Here is a 22,413-nt window from a genome sequence, read left to right on the forward strand (position 1 = left end):
TTATAAGTACAGAAACATTTTTCTTTTCAAATATCTACTAAACAAAGCTTGAAATGACAGAGATTCTGATGTACAAAGATTTAATTCACTATCTAAAACTCAATTTATCAGAAAGAACTTTGTAAAACAAATAAAAAATTAAAACCAGTATGTATTATCGTAGGAGCTAACATTCACAAAGCACTGAGGCACAGGGTGGTTTTCTCATAGATGATAAAAAGAAGGAGCTATTATCGTTCCCATTTTAGCAATGAGGTAATACAGGCATAGAGAAGTTAATAACCTGTCTAATGTCATATGTTTGGTAACCAGTAGGTAAGTTTTCAAATCTATGCAGTCTAATTTCAGAGTCTGTACTCATACTGCTTCACAGAGGTAATTTGAAAAATTTGAAAAACAGGCTCAAAATACATCAAAAAATAAATTTATTGTAATTTTTTGTTGTATACTTATACAACAGGTTATTTATAGTAATACCTCACTTATGTGTCATTATTGAGAAGTGTGTTTCATATAAATAACTTTTTCCATTAGATGAATCCTATCCCTTTTTATTTTCACTGTTTCCTGATGGAAATCTGCCTAGGAAGTATACTATATATTCCTCCACCTTGCCCAACAGAAGATAATGAGCATGATTTAACCTGGTTTTGATGACTCAGAGCATCATTATGCACACTTGACAATATCTAGTCTAGTGGTTTGGACATGATTATGTAAGAAGACAGTGCTTGTGGGAGGCCTTGGACAATGGGAAGCCCTTCAGGAATAAGTGGGAGCAGAAGGGAGAGAAAGACAGTGATTTGCTGTACTCATAGCCCTCTGGGGGGCCAGTGCCTGCTCAAAGTGACTGTGTTGACACCTAGCTGCACTTGCCAGTATGCACCACCTTACGTTATGTTTCCCAAAGGGCACATGAGGCAATTTTAAGTGGTATACACACAAACCTTAAGATTTTGATAGTTAATGTATTTAATATATATTCATCTGTACATTCCATTTATCTCAAGTGATACTAATTTCCATTTATTTCTTTAAAAAATTAACCATGAAATATTTCAAACATAACAAAAAAATCCAGAAAATAAAACATGCCTCACCATAACCCTCTCCTCTCACATATACAATTTAAGAGATGGTAACATTTTGCCTTGTTTTTGATATATCTCTAAGGAAAAAGAATGGTACAGACATACCCAAAACCTTCTTAATATCCTTTCCTTTGCTCTCACTTCAGAGGTAGCTATTGTCCTGAAGTTGCTGTGTAGCTCTCATATATCTATGCCAATATTATTTCTATACTTTATATGAGTAGCATCATACTGTATGTACTTTTGCAACTCACTGTCCACTTTTTGATATTTACCTATCTAGTTACAAGTAGGCCTATTCATTAATTTTAACCAATTCCATATGTCTGGTCAAAATTTTTTGTATGAATAGACCAGTTGATTTTTTTAATTCCTCCATTATTTACCCTACCCATTCCACAGATATTAGGTTTTTCCACATTCTGTGCAATGAAAATCCTTGCATACATTTTCTTACACAGATGTATGAGAATTTCTCTAGGATGTATTTCTAGAAGTACAAGTACTGAGTGTGGGCTGCACACATCTTATGTTTTACCACATTGCTCTACAAAGAAGTTGTTCCAAAGTTACACTCTCACCAGTTATGTATAAATGTTGTTCTCATTTTCTCACATTCTGGATCACTCATGGGGTTATGTGACCTCTTAGTTTTGCTCTCTGTGTGAAATGATAAATCTTTGCTATCAAATTTGCATTGCTGCAATTACTAGTGAAGTTTAGTACATTTATTTACCTTTGGTTGTTTTTCTCTTTTAGGAGTTGCTTATTTGTATCCTTGTTTAGTTTTCTATTTGGTTTTCCTATTGATTTGTAGGTGTTTTTTGTATAACCAAATAGAGTTCTTTGTTGACTATATTTGTTGCAATTCCGTTTTGTGGGGATTTTTTTAACTTTATAATAAATTACCTCTTAAAAATTTTTATTTTCAGGTAGTAAATTTATGAATATTGCTATTATGGTTTTACTTTTGTATTTTCTAAGAGTTCCTTTCTTATGCCAACATCAAAATGCTTTTTCCTAAGATTGCTCAATCTTGGTATTCACATTTAGGTCTTAAATCCATCTGAAATTTAGTTTTGTGTATGAGGTGAGGATGGGATCTGGTCTTAATCTTCTTCCAAGTGAGACTCAAATGCCTGAGTACAATTTGTTTGTACTCTCATTCATAATAACTCTTCATTTAATCAGAAATTTTTATAATTCTTCAAAAAAGTTTTATGCTTTTCCTCTTCTTAAACATCATGTAGATCTTTGTTAGATTTCCCAGCTGATTTGTAATGCCACCTCTGCCATATACTAAATTTCTCTGTGTCTATGGAACTGATTCTAAACTTTCTGTTTTCCAATTCACATGTCAATACCATATTGTTTATATAAATGACATTTTATAGTAAGAACCTAGTGAGACAAGTTCTATTTTTCATTCTACTTCAAAAGTACCTTGGCTATCCTTAGACTTATTTTCATATTTACTTTTAAAATTAGTTTGTCAAATTCCATGAAAGCCCTTTTGGGCAATTTAAAAAATATTTTGGCAAGAAATGATAACTTAGAATTTGGGTCTTCCTACTCATAAACTCTCATTCATAATAACTCTTCATTTAATCAGGTATTTTTTATAATTCTTCAAAAAAGTTTTATGCTTTTCCTCTTCTTAAACATCATGTAGGTCTTTGTTAGATTTATTCTTAAGTATCTTTTAGTTTTTATTGCTAATGACTTTTACATAGTAATTTTTAAATCCAGCAACTTTGCCAAACTCTATTAATTCCCATGGCTTAATAGAATTTCCTGAATTTTTCAACATACACATTTCATCATTGTGGTGAACACTATGTGATAACGCTTTCTGCTATTCCTGCCTTTACCTTGAAGTCTATTTTGTCTGAAATTAATGTCAGCTCTCTTTTGATTAGTATTGCCTAAAATATTACTTCCATCCATTTACTTTCAGCCTTTTTATGTTATGTTTTAAGTATATCTTTTGCAAACAGTATATATCTGAGTATAATATTTTTATTTTAATCTATGATCTCTGTTGTTCAATTTTTCTTTCTGGGTTTCATTCAGGGCAATTTCTTCTGATCTTTCCCTGGTTTATTATTCTCTGTCACAGTGTCTAATCTTCTATTTAAACTATCCACTCAATTTAAATTTAAATGTACATATTTTCCATTTTTCTTATATTTGTTCCTTTGTGCAGATGCCCATTCTTTTCCATGATGACTTGTCTTTTTCTTATGGTCCCTTAACTAAAAATTTATCTATTCTACAGGTTTTTTTTCACATTGCTTTTCTATTATACAAAGACTTGTGGGTACTATGCCTTATATTGTGTGTGTGTGTGTAGTGTGTGCATGTATGTGCAAACTAATTCACCCCGAGTAGACTTTTTTTTAACTTGGTGCATTTTATAAAATTTTCTTTAAGACTAGTAAGCTCACCCCAAACAAGGCATTTTTTTAAATTAAGGTATCATTGATATACAATCTTATGAAGATTTCACATTAGCAACATTGTGGTTTCAACATTCGCCCTTAGTATCAAGTCCTTCCCCACACCCCATTGTAATCACTGTCCATCAGTGTAGTAAGATGCTATAGAGTCACCAAATAACGCTTTTTATGTAGGAATTGTGGAAATGTTTCTCCAAAGTGGCTTTGTGTTGTTTCTGTCAGTTTTCCAAACTTATCATTATAACAATGGAAGGGTATTTTTGTATGTTAACCAATTGGCTTTAAAGTGTTCACTAAAAAGATCAGGCGGCATAAATTCAAATTAAAATCTGTATAAGGTACAGGGCTGTGGCAGAGGTTTTCTCTGGGACATGTTTTTCCCCCGTGAAAGTCTAAGTGAGGAAGAGTTTCTTTCATATTTGTTTCTCTCTCCTTTCACTGCATGTACAGCTCTCTGAGACTCCTAGCTTGATTCATAGCTCTTCATTCCAATTAGCTTGTCGAAAATCTTAATGTCTTTTTATTTTCCTAGCCTGGAATGTAAAATCCAAGGCTCTTCCACTACCAGTTCTGATCAGAAAACATCAACTCACATGCTTATTTTCATCATTGCTAGCATTTGGGATTTCAGATTTGTAACAGCAGGATTTTCATATTGGATTGCCCAACCATTTTGCTAGAATGGGAGGTCTTTAGAATTTTTTTTTTAAATAAACTAATTTACAAAAAACCTGTGTTGATTTAAAGAAAAACTTTCAGTAAGTAATAGGTATCTAATGGCATGCAGATTGAAGCCCCCGAAAAGCAGACTCTCAGAGTTCAGGGTGTTTATTAAATGCCCTTGGGAACTACACTTGGGGAAGAAGCTGGATGGGGCAGAAGGAAGGGGCTGTGATGCAAGCCCAGGTAAAACCCTGCCTGACCCCACAGGGTTCTCAGGAGCTAAAATGTCTCTTCTAACTCACCCAAGTCAGGTTGAGATGGTCAGACTTTTATGACCCTGAACAGATTAGTCATTGGAAATGGGCTGCCCAGGGAAGTAGCATAACTTTGGGCTTTGCAGCTCTCTGGACCTGAGACAGTCCCTAAAGGGACTCACTGCTGAAGGCTGTCTGCCAACTGCACTCCTAGCAATTGAGCAACAAGTCCCTCATCAAAGGGGGGGGTCTGATATGGCACTTCACAGTGTCCTCCAAGTATATTCTAAAAGTCAGTGAAGTAATAATAAACTCAGCCTACCTGGACACAGACCCCAAAGCAAGAAAGAATGCTAAGACTACTTTAGAGGAAGACTCCAAGACACCCTACCCCAATCCAACCAAGAGCTGTGTAGTGATCTGGTCTAATCACCAAAATTAATGATTAATTCCAAGAAATTCCAGAAATTAAGGTATCATTGATATACAATCTTATGAAGATTTCACATTAGCAACATTGTGGTTTCAACATTCGCCCTTAGTATCAAGTCCTTCCCCACACCCCATTGCAATCACTGTCCATCAGTGTTGTAAGATGCTATAGTCACCAAATAATGCTTTTTATGTAGGAATTGTGGAAATGTTTCTCCAAAGTGGCTTTGTGTTGTTTCTGTCAGTTTTCCAAACTTATCATTATAACAATGGAAGGGTCAGGAAAGACATAGAAGGTAGTATTCCAGTTGGCTTCACTGTTCCTGCTGCATGATTAATTACTGATTTGTCTTACAAACAATAAAGATAATTATTCTACTGGACTCAATTCTGACTCAGAACAAAGAATTAGTTGTTGAAGTTATAGTGATATGATACACTGAGGGAAAATGAGTGTGCCATTTAAAAAAATATAATAGATGTGAAAGCATTGTGTTCAATTACAAAACACTATTCAAATGTACTCTAAAAATGTAAGGATTTATTATTTTTATGTAGCACCTACATAGTAGTATAGTTTAAAGAATACTGAGCTTAGAGTCAGAAGATCTGATTTTACCTCCTAGCTCTGTATGGAAATAATTCAACTCAATTTAATTCAGTAAGCATTAAGTCATATGAAGTATGTGACAGATATAATGCCAGGTACAGATCTTGCCCTGAAGTAATGGGAGTACAGACACTGTTGGTAATATTTGATAACTTCTAGGTAAAGGAACAGGTGGAAGAGAACTAAAAATGGGTAAATAGTTCCTCCATTTTCAAGATGTGAAGAAATATATTTCATATTCTAGAAATAGCATGATGTTAATCTTTTTCAATTTCTCAACAGATTATCATACATGAGTTACTGAGATGTAATCATTAAGAATTAGGAAGGTTTTTGAGAATTATTAGATTAAATCTCATTTCTCTTTTATGAAGGACTAGGAAATGTGGGGAATATCATTTATATATGACACCTATATCCCAAGTTTTTTGATATCCTGTGCACAATAGGTTGAAATGGGAACTGAATGAGAACAGAGTTAAATAAGGTTTTTACCCACCTTCATAACCATGTGTACGCCATATCCTTGGTTCATTCCACAGCTTGTGAAACTCAAACCCTCCCTCCAGAGAAGGTTACTTCTCCATGGCTTCTTCTACTTTCTTAACTCCTGATTCCACAGGTACTATATGGGCCTGTCTCACATCCACCCACCGTGAGACTCAACATCTCTTGAGTTATCCCCCCAAAATATTCACCCGTACAACACATTTATGAGGAATATAGATTTTTTAAATCAAAGATTTCATATAGCAGAATGAGATGATGATTAATTCCAAGAGCAAAAACAACTTTACTGGTCATCTTAGGCATCACTGTTTTAAAAATATCAGATGGGTTCCCTCAGTTTTGGAGTTTTACTGGTTTCTCAAGTTAGCACAGCCAATCACCATCTCTTTGTCTCCTTACAAGCACTCTCCCATATTTCATCCATTCTCTTTTCATCTTACTGTGGCAAAAATGAAATGACAGAGTTCTTCTCCCTGGCTGTGCAGTACAATTTCTTTCCATCCTTCAATACTTGGAATGAATCAGGAAGAGGTGGTTGCATACCTTCTACCCACAAATGCTTAAGACATCTTCTCACGCAAGGGTGGTGTTCACTGTACAAGGCATTCTTGCAAAAGACGTTTTATTTTCTCAGCCTCATCACATGTAGATTTTCATCTGACTGAACGTTGGGTAAATATAATTATAGAGATTTATGGTGGATTTTGTGGGCTTTAGGCTCTAAAGCTGACCCTGTCTTGCTAAATTTTTTAACAAGAACTTGGGAAAAGATTGGAAAGCATGCTTGTCAAAATTCTGAGTGACTGAAAACTTGGAGAGAATGGTTGATGAATTGATCAATGTAATTCATAGGTTAGAATAATAGTCCAAAATGAATACAATGAAATTTAATAAACACAAATGTAAACTATTACATTTAGATTTAAAAATTTAGATGAACATGTAAGGGTTAGGAGATACCTGGGTGTGATGGTCAATTTTGTGTGTCTACTTGGCTAGGCTACAGTTCCCAGTTATTAAATCAAACATCTGGTTGTTGCTATGAGGATATTTTGTAGATGTTATGAAAACCCATAAGACTTTAAGTAATGGAGATTATCCTTGATGATTTGGGCTTGCCTGATTCAATTCATCTTAAGTCCTTAAGAATGGAATTGGGGTTTCTCTGAGGAAGAAAAGGTTCCACCTGTAAAACAGCACCCTCAGTTGCTGCTGGAGAATTCGAGCCTGCCTTTCTTGACAAACTAACCTATGGATTTTAGAATTGTCCAGCCTGTTCCCATAATCATGTAAGCCAATCCTTACATGTATCTCCTACTGGTTCTCTTATTCTGTTGAACCCTAACTGATAATACTAGCTTAGTACTTTTAATATGTATCTCCTGCTGGTTCTCTTATTCTGTTGAACCCTAACTGATAATACTAGCTTAGTACTTTTAATATGTATCTCCTGCTGGTTCTCTTATTCTGTTGAACCCTAACTGATAATACTAGCTTAGAACTTTTAGGTGGGAAAACATTTCAATTTGCTCTAAGTTTGTTAGGCATCGTCACTGTCAGTGGGCATCATTCATTTTTTTTCTGAAAAAAGTAACATGATCTTAGAAACAGTATACACAAGCTACAGTATTCAGTGAGACAGGTGGACAGCTCCACTGTGGGAATCCATAATGGGAATGTTCTGTCCAGCTCCAACTGCCATAATTAAACACAGTCTAACTAACACCTAAGGTCACTGTTGGAAAGCGATTTTGGTTTATCATAAGTTAGGAACATTATAAGAAAGAGATGTATTAAACAAAGTCACAAGCTGCCTTGTATGATGTAATGGGCTTACTGACAGGTATTTACATAGGAGCTGGTGCCGTCTGCCAGGAATATCTGATGAAAGATAGTAGACTAGATGACCTCTAAAGTCCCCTAATTAATTCTAAGAGTCTCAATTTTACTTTTAATAACTATGCTTTTGTTGCATGTCACTAAAAGTCCTCGCATCCTTTTCATGCCATCTAACTTCCCTTATTTGGAAAATGCATTGTGTTGGATATCCTCTCTACCCTGCTCTATGTTCTGGGACACTAATCCATGTAGACTGCATCAATGGACTCCCTGCCCCTCCAGCTTCAGCTTAGGTTTGGCTAAAAGGCATCAGCAGGAAGTATGATGGGTAGGACAGTGAGGTAGTATTTATTCCCTGGCTTCCCGATCTGGGTTGCTACAGGATGGCTTTGTCTATTGACCTGAGGTCATACTTCTGTAAGAGGGCACTCTTCACTTACTGCTTGCTTTTGTTCTCAGCACTCCAGTAGCCGCTACTGCCCTGTGACCATCCAGGCATAGAAGTGGTAATGCCATTGCTGTCACTAGCCTGGGGGTTACTTTGTGGTTTCCCTATATCCCATCTACGCTTTTAGAAATAGGCCCTTTATTAAACTTTTCCTAATTGACTCTATTTAAATGTGCCATTTGTTTCCTGTCAATATGCTACTGGATACTTCAAGTAACATACATGTTAACATTTTTATGTCATATCTAGAGCCAACTCTTCAATTGAGCAGTGAACTAGTCTTTCAGGGAAAATGGGGAAAAATACTCCTAAAATAATAAGATCAAAACTTTTTAAATCTTTGTTAAAGCAAGACTCTCCTAAAATTAAGTTAGTGACTAAGATCAGCTCCCAAACTAACTTTTCTCTCCTCTGGAATCCCTTGGCTCTCAATTTCTATCTATTGCTCTTATTAGCAGTGATCACTTTTTTATATTCTGTCAGAAGAAAACACTTTCCAATTTGTGCAAATCTGTAAGAACAGGTATTGAGACTGTTATAAGACAGGGCTTCTCAAATTTCCTTTGAACATTTAGACGGGCAGTGATGAATGTTTGTATACTCTCTAGAATTCTGGAGGACAGAAAGAGATTTCTTTGAAGTCTTGGGTTTGATAATTCAACATGTGAATTTTGAAATATACTGCCTACATAATAGCTGCATTAAAAATATTTTCAATTATTTAGCATTATTTATTTCCCATAAAGCCTTCAAGTAAATTTGGTGCTCAGGAAATTGCAGCATTTTGTCATATAGTTCAATATCTGTTCAAAATCATTTTGAGAATCATGGGATTAAAACTTCTTAATATTGTCAGCCATTTTCTTGAGAGGAATATGGCATAATGGCTAAAAGCTAGAGAACTTTGGCACCAGACGATCTAAGTTGAAATCCTAGTTTTGCTACTAAAAATTGGTTTTGTGACGCTAAGCAAATTTCTTCATTTTTCTGCATGTACAGGCTTCACATTTTATTAAGTGAAGACAATATGACCTATCTTAAACTGGGCAAAGCACTTAAAATAATATGGGATGTGCTCAGTTAGAGTTAGCTCATTATTTATTATTATTAGGCATAATATAAACATTTCCATATAAGGGAAAGAATTCTCATTTGAAGTGTGACATTACTCTTCTAAGTAGCAGAAACTCTCTTAAACAACCTCTACCTACTCTATGTGCTAAATTAATCAATGCTTTTTATTTCTTCTATCCAACTCACTTACTGTAAATGTCCACAGCAAACCAAAGGCTTGTGTGTGCATTCTCTTTAGTACATGTGTGCACTTCTGTTCCCACTCCTTGCATCTTACCAAAGATCAGGGGTGCCTGTTGCCTAACCTGTCTGTACGAGTTGTGCTGTTATTATAATTACAGAATTTAATTAAACTAATTAAATGTAAGTGCACAAGGAAAATGTTTCTATGTAATCAAAATACTATGAAAAAACTTGATAAAAGAGAGCCTTTTATTAAAAACTAACCAATGTAATTGGTGAAGCATCTATAAATGACTTGGGTTGGAGGGAGTCTGCAAATATCTGGATTCTGTCCACAGATTGTTCCATAAATGTCTTTACTTCCTTGTTTCATTAAAAGCCAGAGATGGGAAAACATAGATGATGCAGTTTAAGTGTGGTTTATACTAGAAATGCCAATCAGTAGATCAGTGCTAGTAAAAGGCAGGCCATGTTTTTACGTAAAAAAGTGTTCAAATGACTGACTCAATGTATATGATTTGGATTTAAAGAATATTAAGATATGTTCATTTTTTTGCCATTAAAACTTGATATTTTTACTTTTTCTCTACCAAAGGAGTTTCTCTCTCCTAATTAATATATTAATAACATATTATTAAATATATATGAATAAATATATTAATAAATAGAAATTCATACATTTCTGTTAGAAAAGAGAAAGCTTTCATGCATCAGACTTAAAAAAAATAAGCAGTTTTAATCAGCTGACAAAACATGGAGAGCAAGCTCTGGGGCCCAAGTGTTGAAAATTATAGTTAAATTTTATAATTTAAAATTATAAAGTACCAGTTACCTCCTGCACAGAAAATCTATGGAGACATTGTTTATATTTTCTATACCATCCAAAGTTTATATGTTCTTGCATCCAAAGAAATCGATGAATTAATCAAGTATGTTTTTACTAGGTAGTTTTAGATTGCTAGACTAGAAAAAAGAAAGGGACCCTATATTAATTTTGGTTTTATTTAATGTGTGAGGGTTTCTATTAACAAAATAGTTGACAAGTGTTTTATCCACAAAATTTTAGAGATTTTTAAATTCATAAGTCTTAACTCAACCTTGCTTATTCTCATCCATATAAATTCTGAATCTAAGATGGGGGACAGAAGCAGACAAAATTTAAGGTTTTTGTGTGTATAAGTATCTATGACTATATCCTAAGACTTTCAGATAATAGCTCTATTTGATTTTAGAGTACATGAAGTCCTTTTTAATTTACATGGGAGAGGGAATTCTACTTACAGTGTTTTTTATTTCTTTTCAAGACATCTTTATTGTGAATTCCTTTTATTCTTAATTTATGTTGATTCTTCTCCCTTTCTAAGAGATTTTCTCTTTTATTGGTTACTTTAATCAATTTTCTTCTTTCCAATATATGCGATAAAAATTGTTTGACTTCATTCACTGGCACCTACAAAGGAAAATATTTTCGCTCATTTTTTTCATGTGTAGCTTTTAAAAATAAAACAAGAAAGCAGAAAATTCATCTACTCATGGCAAAAACACTAGTTTAATGCAATCACTCAAATTCCTGCTTTTTTTTCAAATCAGAGTGATACACCGACTTACTTCACTTTAAAAATTCATGTCTTTTATAAACAAAAACCTACACCCAATTCCCATTGTCTTCTGAACTGCACAGCCAGGCACTGAAACCTAAATATTGTAAATAAAATAGGAGAATTTAAGCAACTGTATTATTCCTGTATTGTCATGGTAAAATCAATTGTGTGAGTCATAAAATAAAAAGATGTTGGTATGGCCCTAAGCATTACAACAAATATATAATGGGTGGAAGGTATAGGAAACCCTGCTACTGGTTAGAAGAAAAATGTAAGATTGTTTTCCCAAGTACTTTCTAGAAGTTATATAAAATAATTTATTTTAATTAGGGAGAGGGATTTTTTTGAGTGGTAGAAAATAGGATTTTAAGAGAAAATTCAAAAACTTTATGGAGATACATATTCATAATTTATGTGCATACTCTCAGGGAGAATTATATTGAAATATTTTTAAAATTCCTTTATCTGTCAAGTACTACATCAATGAAGAGTCAAGGTTTTATTTGATTGATTTCTTTTTCTTTTCAGTATCACAATTTAAACTCCCTTTTTCCAAGATCACTTTCTGGAATGTTTAATGCCATCCTATGTGGTAGCAAACACACCCAAGCAGTGACCCAGCAGCTAGATCATGAGGAAACATGAGTTCATGTAAGGACTGAAATAAATGCTTTACTGAGATATAATTCATATACTATATTATAAATGTATAATTGTACCCTTAAAGGTGTAATCCATTGGCTTTTAGAATATTCATAGATATGTGTACCTATCACCACAATTGTAAAAATTGTTATCACCTCAAGAAAAAACCCTGAGTCCTGTTGTTACTACTCTTCCTCTTCTCCCAGGCCTCCTACTCCCAGCCCCAGTAACCGCTCGTCAACATTCCGACTGTAGATTCCCCTATTCTGGATCTTCATAGGAATGAAATCAGATAGTATGTAGGATTTTGTGACTGACTTCTTTTACTTAGCCTGATATTTTTAAGGTTGATCCATTTTGTAGCCTGTATCAGTACTACATTCCTTTTTACGGCCCCCAAAATATTCCCTATATGGATATACTACTTTATGTGCATCCATTTGTCTGCTCATGGACATTTGCACTGTTTTCATCTTTTGGGTATTATGAATAATGCTGCTATAAACATTCATGCACAAGTTTCTTTGTAGGTATGTAAGGACTTTAAATGTGATCTTTTTATTGCAGGATCACCAGATTCAGCAAATAAAAATACAAGATGCCCAGGTAAATTTAAACTTCTCATAAGCAATGAATTTTTTAGGCATAAATATGTACCAAATATTGCACATTAACAAATAGACCCACAGTGTGTAATGGCTTCAAATCAATAGGCAGGTGTTCAAGTCTGTGGTAGCTCTGCTCTGTGCTATCATTTCGGGACCCAGGCATTTTGAGCTGTGCGAACTTCAACATGTAGATTCCAAGGTTTCCTTGAGCATTACTATCTAACAGACATAAAGGGAAGGAGCATGGAGGATCATGTACAGGAGAGGTTTTGTTTTGTTTCATTTGGCTTGCTTTGTTTTCTTTTCTTTAATAAGCTAGACTGGGAGAGGCATATAGTGCTTTCAGCCACTTTACATTGGCTGGGACTGGCAACGTAACCTCACCCAGCTGTGAGGGGAGTTGGGAAGCATGATCTACCTGAGTATTTTTAAGAAGAGAACATGGACTTTGATGAGCCTCTAACATCCTCTGATACAATATGATTATCATGTTACTGCCATTAAAAGAAACTTAATTTTTCAATTAAAAAAATAATCAACAGCTAAGTTGAAGAGTCAGTACAAGCTTGGCAAATGCCTCTGATTGTCTGGTGTTTTCTATCTCCTTCTTTTATGGAGGCCATTGTTTCCTGATTTTGAGCCCCCTGTCATCCAGTGGGAGTGGAAGAACAACAGCAAGCATTAGGAAGTGTTCAGGGCCCTGGCAGGTAGACAACCTTTCTGTAAACTCTCAAAGGCATCCAAAGATTATATAGTTCAATAACAAGTGTTTATTGTCTATCTTGGGCTCTGGTCTAATAGCTGGGGAGACAACCATGAACAAAAATTTCTCTGCCCTCATGAAGCTGATGTTCTGGTGGGGAGGATAATAGTTAACTGAAAAGAAGAGGTTAAAAAAAGACTAAGAGGATGGAATTGATGGAAGTTGGTATTATTTGATATAGGATAGTTAGGGACCACTTCTCTGATCAGGTGAGCAAACCCCAAAGTCGGGAAGGAGGGAGTTAGTCATACAAATACCTTAGGAAGTAGTGTTTTGGCAGAGGGCACAGAAAATGCAAAGGCCTTAAAACAGAAGTGCACAGGTGTACAAAAAAGGTGGCGTAGCTAGAGCAGAATGGTGTGGGGGAGGGAATTATAAGGCAGAGAGGCAACTCTGAGGCCGCATCAGGACTGCAAATCATGTTTGTGTGGGAGAGACCCTGGGAGGTTTCTGAGCAGAAGAGGGGTACTGATAGACATACATTTTGAAAGGATTTACCTGGCTGCTGTGTGGAAAATATTATATGTTAGAGAAAAAGTAGAGGAAAAGGAAGTCATAGAAATAAACCAGTGAGAATTGATGGTGGCAATAAAGTAAGAAGATGAGAGAGGTGGTTACAGTGGTTGGTTTCTGGATATTATTTCAGAGGTAGTACTGGCAGGATTTTCTGTTGAAGGACTTAATGTTCTTAATTTTCAAACAGCAAACCCAATAGAAGTATATTTTTTCAAGTATGTTTTTAAACTCCAAGTTTAAATTATGTGCTTTGAAAACACATTTTTACTCCCAAGGTCCACTTATAGATGAGCGATAGCTCTTAATCAGAATGACTTGATAGGTGTTTGAATAACCTCTTACCCAGCCCTCCTGCATCTTTACTTCCCTGTATCCTGAAAATTCTTGCTGGAGTAGTTCTTCTTAAGCATCTGCTTGAACATATCACCGCCCAGCTCAGAATCCCTCAGTCCTCAGTGACAACAGGATAAAATCAAACTGTTTTGCATGGAATCTAAGATACTTCACAGTCTAGCCTAAAAATGTTACAGTAACCTTATTTCCTCCTACTCCCATAGTTATACAAACACCTGGAAGAGCCATATTTTTCTGCTCCCTGTTCCCCAAATCAAATGGGTTCTTTCCTACATCCTTGCTCTTGCTTTCCCAGTTTTCACTGCTACCTCTTTCCTACTATCCCAAATTTGACTCCTGTTCCCAGACCCTATTCAAATTCCTTCTCCTGAAGGCCCTCTTGTTTCACTCTGACCCACAGGGAGTCTCTTTCCTCTTGTGGTGTCTTCCTTTCTTGGTTAGCAGGAGCTCACTGTTTTATATTCTCTAAAGCTGAGTTCATTCTACATCATGTATTTCATACTCAACTACATATGGATGCTTTGTAAAATTTTTAGGGTAGTTCTCAAATCAAGTAGTGTGCCTTGACTAGAGGAATCCTAATGAATATGTGGATTTCTTAATCTTGGGGAAGTCCCTTGTTTTCTTAGAGCAGAGGAAAGGTGGGAGCATCCTCTGTCAAGAGAAATCAAATGGTCTGTGGGCCTGGAGGAAAGAAAGTTTGAATTTCTTGCACTGTAATTTTAATCCTAATTTATTTGTGGCTAGATCATATTTCTGGTGTTTAGAGACTTTTCCAGAGGATGATCTATTTTACTTTGTCTGAAACACACAAACAAAAACAGTACTGGGATGCAAAACCCATTTTTAATAACTTCTTGGTTAAAATAGTAAGCCAGTCTGCTAAGGCTAAATGCTTGGCTCGAGGGTTTTATGTTGTCTTGTTTGAATGATAATTAACTAGTTTTATTAAAGCAACACACAATTTCACTTTTTAAACACAAGCCACTTTGATTACTTCTTAACATATGAGTGATTGTCCATCCAAATTGCTCATACAGAAAAATAAACGTGTTATAGATTTCAAAAATTTTCATTTACATTCCTTTCTTAGTATTTCCTATTCACTACTAATTAGCTGTGTGTGCAGTGGGCAATTAACCTCTCCTTGAATTACGGTAAATGTAAACTGTATCTGTAAATGTAAAATGGGGTAGTTATGCTGAGTAGTCACCAGGAATTGAAGACATACTGGCAAATAAGACAGAAGAGTCTGTCTGATTTTATGGAACTTCCATTCATTTGTGAGAAGACAGACAATAACCAGTAAACAAATGAACAAGTTAGTATCAGATATCGATATATGCTTGAAGAAAATAAAACAAGGAGATGTAAAAAGAGCAAAATGCAGGGTAAAGAGGGATTGGTACACAGTTAATTTAGACTGGATAACCAAGAAATGCTTCACTAAAGAGGTAACTTTGGGGGCAAGAATTTAATGACATATGCAAGGATTTAAAGTCTTGCATAGATATGGGGGCAGAGGATTCTAGGCAGAGGGAACAGAAGTACCAATGCTCCAAAGTGGGAGCAAACTTGTATGTTCTAGGAATGGAAACAAGGCCCAAGCAGCTGAAGGAGTGTGAGCTAAGGGAAGAAGTATAAAAGAGAAACACAGAGAGCAATAGGAGTCACATTATACAGGAACATGGACATTATACAGAAGAATACCCTGGCTGATGTGTGAGGAGCAGATTACACAGGATTAAGAGTAGGAACAAGAAGAGCAGTTCAGAGACTATTGTGGTCAGCCAGGTGAAAGATGATGGGACTCAGATGAGTGCAGAACCAAGAGAGATAAATTGTGTAGGAGGATTTAGGATACGCTTGGGAAGTTGTGCAGATAGGGATTGCATAGGGCCTGTATAGGGATAAGGTAAAGGACAAAGTCAAAGGTAACTGTGTTTTGTTCTTCCAATATTTTGGCTAGACCAGCTGAGTGGATGGGGATTCCAGTTACAGGGATGAAGAAGAAAAGGAAGATGAGGGGAATTTTGGAGGAGGGCCTCAGTCTCACTCACCCACATGCATACCTGCACACCTGGTAATGTCTCCAAATGTACGACTGTATATGAAAAATAAAAATGTGGAGTGAGTGCAAATCATATTTGTTGTGGGATTGAAAGAGAGTATTATTCCTTGCAAAGGAGAGATAGGTGAGTAGTTATGGAACTGGAAGGTTCCTGTTAGTGATTTATTAACTCCCTGGAGCTCAAAATCAAAGGTATTTCTTGCTTTCCTTAACTATCTCTGTTCCTTGTTCTTTCCTGGCTCACCGCCCCAAAATGATCACCGTATAATGCCCTAAATTCTGTCGAGAAACTTCTCTGGAAAAAACACATAAAAAACAAGGGGTTATTGAAAGCATCGTGAGGGCAAGAGGGGTGACAAATGGAGACTAACTAGTTCAGCAGCTCCTCATTAGTGGCCCTTGTCTAGGTGAATTAATGAGGTGCTATGGGGCAACGGCAGAGAGAAGAACACAGGCTGCTGTCTTTGGTTTAGCAGGAGGGAGACATTGAACATCCACTTTCCCCACTATGTATAGATGTAAATTCCACCTATACATTAGGCCACTCTGTTTCCAAGGAGTATGAACTTTAGTGGCCTAGGTATCGTCAGAGAAAAGCCAGGTTATGGAGAAAGTCACGAAGTGGAAAAAAAGAAAATGAGTTTGCCTATATGAAAACCAGGTTTCTCTAGGTCACTGATTCTCAGAGTATGGTCCCTGGAACAGCAGGGCCAGCATCATGTGGGAACCTGTTAGAAATCCAAATTCTCAACTTCACTCAAGGTGTACAGAGTCAGAAACTCTGGGGTTGAAGCTGAGCAATATGTGTTTTGTCAAGTCCTCCAGGTCTGTGTGAAGCCCTAGGTCATAGTGTAGAAGAGAGCAAATTAAAGTGGAATTGAGGCTAATGCAAGGAGCAGAAAATTATATGTCAACATATAGCCATAATAGGTATTCATAATACAGGAAAAAGGTAACCTTAGAAAGCTGGTTTTTGTCATGAATTTGAGTAGCTTTTTTTCTCATAACTTTCACTGGAATTACAGACAGCTAGTTTCTGTTCTGTCTCTGATACAAATAACATTCCTTTGATAAACAATAACATTCCTTAATTTGCCAATATTTGTCAAGCACTTACTGTATTTTAGAGACTAATCAAGGTTCTAAGATATTGAAGTGAGTAAGAAAGTAAAAAGCCTATATTCATGGGGCTCAGTTTCCAGTGGGGCATCAAATATTTACAATTATATAGATACATAATGACAAGTGATGATAAAACATATGCAAATCCAATCAGGGTAAGGAAATAGAAATAGAAATTATGCTGATTTTAAATAAATGAATAAGAAGAGTTCTGTTTTAAATTTTTTTTTTTGAGGGGTAAGCATATGAGTAGATAACTGAATGAAGAGTGTGCTGAGGGCAACAGGGTGGATCATCCCAGACAGAAGGGGCCATGAGATAGGGATATACTTGGCTTTCCAAACATATGAAGGCCAAGATGGCTGGAATGGAGTAAGGGGGAGGGGGGCCAGAGATCAGATAAAGAGTAAAGATCATATCATATAGGGCCCTGTAGGACATGAGGAAGGGTTTGATTTTGTTCTGTGTGTAATGGAACACATACTTTGAAGTGACTAGTCCGCAGTAGGGCAAGAATATGGGCAGGAGACCAGGGAGTTGGGTCCAACAGAGTCTAGGTGGGTGATGTTCGTGGCGGGTGGTAGTGCTGTTTAGTGACTGGGTTCAGCATATATTTTTAAGACCAAGTTAGCTGGGGTGTTGGGTATGAGAGAAAGAAGTGGAAAGTGACTTTAAGGTTTATACCCCAACTATTTGGTGGATAAAGAAGCCATTTACTGGTATGAGGCACAGGTTTGGGGCTGAGGAAAATCAAGAGTTCAGTAGTCAACATGTCCAGTGTCAGATGCCTTTTAGACATCTCAGTAGAGATGTGGCTTAAATTTGTGTCTGGAGTTGAGGCTGTGTATGTGGTTCAGATATTGGTAGATTGATAGAGTTGGTGAGGATATAGAATCACTCTTCAGACTGTTTTTATTTTTTCATTAAGGAAAAAACCAGTAAAGCCATCAGCTAAGCGTGAGGAACAGATGTGCTAGATTTTGAGAAGAAAGAAGATATGAAACAGTTGCCTTAGAGATGGGGGATAATAAATCTGACTAGGAAGATGTTATATTTTGTAAGCCTACTTGAGGCTTGTGGTCATGAAATTAAAATGAAACTGGTTTCCTGACTATGTTTATTTCTAGCCACATTCGGTTACTCATGTGCAGGAATTGAGTAGGTACAGAAGTGCATTCAGTCAAGTTGAGGTTTTATCACTAAATTGGATGGAGTGCAAGAGGAGTAACTAAAATAGTTTGGTGTCAAATTCAGGTGGTAGGAAACTTACCTGGACCTGATTTGAAGTTATTTAAGTCTTGATTTATCTCACTTACTGTGAATATTCATGTTTTGCTGTGTAAATATTAGTGTGTTTGAAACAATGGATTTCCTCAGTCTCTGCTGTAGGGTATTCTATAATATGCATATGTATGTGTGTGTGTGTGTGTGTGTGTGTGTATAGTACTGTAGTTCCACAGTTAAAAAAACCCCGAATTCTGCTTCAAACTCATCTATGAGGCCAGCATTTACCGATACCAAAGACAAGGACAAGAACACTACAAGAAAAGAAAACCACAGACCAATATTTCTGACAATATTTATGTAAAAATCTTCAACAAAATACTAAAAAACAGAATTCAACAATAAATTAAAAGGATTATGTATCATGACCAAGTAGTATTTATTCCTAGAATGCAAGGATGTTTCAATTTACAAAAATTGATTGATGTAACATATCACATTAACAGACTGAGTGGAAAAAAACCTCACATGATCATTTCAATTGCTGCAGAAAAAGTACTTGACAAAATTTAACACCCTTTCATGACCAAAACACTCACAAACGAGGAACAGAAGGAAATTACCTCAACATAATAAAAGCCATATGTGGAAAAACCCACAGCTAACACCATACTCTGCAGTTAAAGACTGAAAACTTTTTTTCTCTAAGATTAGGAACAAGGTAAGGATGTCCATTCTTATCACTTGTATTAAACATAGTACTTGAAGTTCCAGCCAGAGCAATTAGACAAGAAAAAAGAAATAAAAGACGTCTAAATTAGATAAGTAAACTTATCTCTGCTTATAGATGACATGATCTTATATGTAAAATTCCACAAAAATCTGTTAGAACTAAAAAATAAACTTAGCAAATCAATTTAGAGTAAATAAATATCTTACCTAGAAGAAAAGAAATTTTAAAAAGTTGCCAGATACAAAATCAACATAAAAAATCAGTTGCACTTCTATATACTAACAGTGAACAATCCTAAAAGAAAAAAAATTTATTTACGATAGCATCAAAAAGAATAAAGTACTAGGAATAAACTTAGTCAAGGAGGTAAAGGGCTCACACACACAAAACTACATAATGTTGCTGAAAGAAATGAAAGAAGACAAAAATAAATGGAAAGACATCATGTGTTCATGGAGGAGAAGATTTTAATATTGTTGAAAACTCAATACTACCCAAAGTGATTACAGATTCATTTCATTCTTTCCAAATCCCAATGGTATTTTTCTTCCAGAAATAGAAACATCCATCTTAAATTCATATGGAATCCAAAGGGATGAGAATAGCCTAAACAATCTTGAGAAAGAAAAACATCATTGTAGCTCTCACACTTTCAATATAAAATATTCTACAAAGCTACAGTAATCAAAACAGTGTAGTAGTGGCATAAAGATACATATGGAATAAAATAGAGAGCTTTGAAGTAAACCCTCTCAAATGTGGTCAAATGATCTTGAACAAGAGTGCCAAGACCATTTAGTGGGAGAAAGGACAGTCTTTTCAATATGTATTTTTTTGCTGTGAAAATTGTATATCCACATACAAAAGAATGAAGTTGTCTTCTTACCATATACTAAAGATATATACAGAAAGGCAAATTAAAGTATATTGAAGACCAAAGTATAAGGCCTGAAACTATAAAATTCCTAAAAGATAACATAAAGTTTCATGACATTGAATTTAGTAATGATTTATTGGATATGACACCAAAAGCACAGGCAAAAAAAGTAAAAAATATATAAATTGGACATCAAAACTTAAGACTTCTGTGTATCAAAGGACACTATCAATAGAGTGCAAAGGAAACATATGGAAGGGATAAATATTTTCAAATCATATACCTGGTAAGTGGTTAATATCCAGAATATAGAACTCTAAGTCAATAACAACAAAACAAACAATTCTATTAAAAAATAGGGGAAAGGGTTTATATAGAAATTTCTCCAAAGAAGATCTGGAAATAGGAATCAGCATATGAAAAGATGCTCAATATCACTAGCCATTAGGGAAATACAACTCAAAACCACAGTGAGATATCATCTCATACCTGTTAGGATAGTTATAGAACAACAACAAACAACAACAGAAAATAACAAGTGTTGATGAGAATATGGAGAAATTGGAACACTTTTGTACTATTGGTGGGAATGTGAAAATGATGTAGCTGCTATAAAAACAACATGGCAGTTCTTTGAAAAATTAAAATTAGAATTATCATGTGATCCAGAAATCCCCTTTTGTGTGTATACCCAAAATAACCAAAAAAACAATTGATGAGATAATTGTACACCCACATTCATAACAGCATTATATACAATAGCCAAAAGTTGCAAGCAACCCAAGTGCCCATCGATGGATAAATGGATGAACAAAATGTGGTATATGCATATGGTGGAAAATTATTCAGCCTTCAAAATGAAAAATCTCTGACACATTCTACAATGTAAATGAACATTAAGGACATTATGCTAACTGAAATAAGCAAGTCACAAAAAGACAAATACTGTATGATTCTACTTATATGAGGTAACTAGAGTAATCAAATTCACTGAGACAAACTATGCATAATGGTGGCTTCCAGGGGAGTTGTGGAGAGTTGTTGTCTTACGGGTATAGAGTTTCATTCAGTTTTGTAGGATGAAAAAAGTTCTGGAGATTGGTTGTACAATGTGAATGTACTTAACACTGGTGAACTGTACATTTAAAAATGCTTACAAGGGTAAATTTTATGTTATCTATATTTTACCACAATTAAAAAAAAAAGCCCTTGAATTCTTAAACACAGTTTTTCTTAAGGGTTTTAGAAAAGTAATTGTAGTCCTGTATAGATGAGCCATCTACTCTAAGTAAGAATGGAAGTGAGGATGTGAGGGGAATGATGAGAAGTAAAATGAGCAAATGGATTTGAGGTCCTGGTGGGACTGAAGCATGAATGGAGAAACCTGGAAAGCACCACGTGGTCTTCTGAGACTTGGAAGCTTGATATTGTAATTTGGAAAATACACAGTCCATACTATTGACCATGGGAGTAGAGAGGAGGGAATAATTATTGCAGCAAAAAGATCTAAATAATTGAACTGAGAGGCTCAGATGCATTCCAAGGATATGAGAAGAGCAGATATGGAGACAAAGACAAGTTACTTCTCTGTCCTCTTCTGCTATTATTCTCCCAATTAGAATGTAGAAATAAGGAAGGAGAAAGAACCCCAACTAGGACCAATATAACTGTGTTGTTTGCTTAAAAGGGCTGCAAGGGAAGAATTTCTCAGGAGACAACTAGATTTCAGTTAAAATGAGGGTAAACGTAATATTTGGAGAATTATGACACCAACATAGGTGATCATAACCAAAGTCTTGCAGAGATGGGAGTAGCATAGTTAATTAAATCTGTAAAACTTTTTGTATCTATCACATACAAAATATTGCACTAAAAAATACTTAAATTACACTTTTTGCCTCTCTGGGCTCAGACCTAGTTTGCGATGACATAGCTGAACACTAATCAGTCTGAGACTTTGGTGATTATGAGACCTGTTACGGTGCCTCCCTCAGGAAAATGGTGAAGAAAATTGACATCAGGCAGCACACCAAGTACACTTGCTACTTCTGTGGCAAAACCAAGGTGAGGAGACGATATGTGAGGACCTGGTTTGTAGTTATTGCATGAAAATGGTAGTCAGTGGAGCTTGGGACTACATCACCACTTCCACCATCACGATAAAGCCCCCCATCAGAACACTGAAGGAACTGAAAGACTAGTAAAAGCTCCCCTGTTTGAAACATTGTTAGACCGGAAAAAATAAAAGGGTTAATTTGTGTAACAACAATAAAGATACTTTCTTACTCTTCAGAAGCTCACAATCAAGTTTAAGCAGTATCAAATAGGGGTTTCAC

The 22,413-nt window shown here is 35.6% G+C and overlaps 1 protein-coding gene across 1 annotated transcript in view; it reads right to left on the reverse strand.

Annotated features, from left to right (window-relative positions):
• The window catches only part of SEL1L2 (SEL1L2 adaptor subunit of SYVN1 ubiquitin ligase), a 127,847-nt gene that overhangs the window by 73,533 nt on the left and 31,901 nt on the right, over positions 1-22,413 (reverse strand). The window contains 1 exon segment of the mRNA XM_073236947.1: positions 10,845-11,013. Within this exon segment, the coding sequence (XP_073093048.1) occupies positions 10,845-11,013 (169 nt within the window).

The sequence above is a fragment of the Manis javanica genome, chromosome 5 (genome assembly GCF_040802235.1).
Source record: "Manis javanica isolate MJ-LG chromosome 5, MJ_LKY, whole genome shotgun sequence".
NCBI classification, from domain to species: domain Eukaryota; kingdom Metazoa; phylum Chordata; class Mammalia; order Pholidota; family Manidae; genus Manis; species Manis javanica.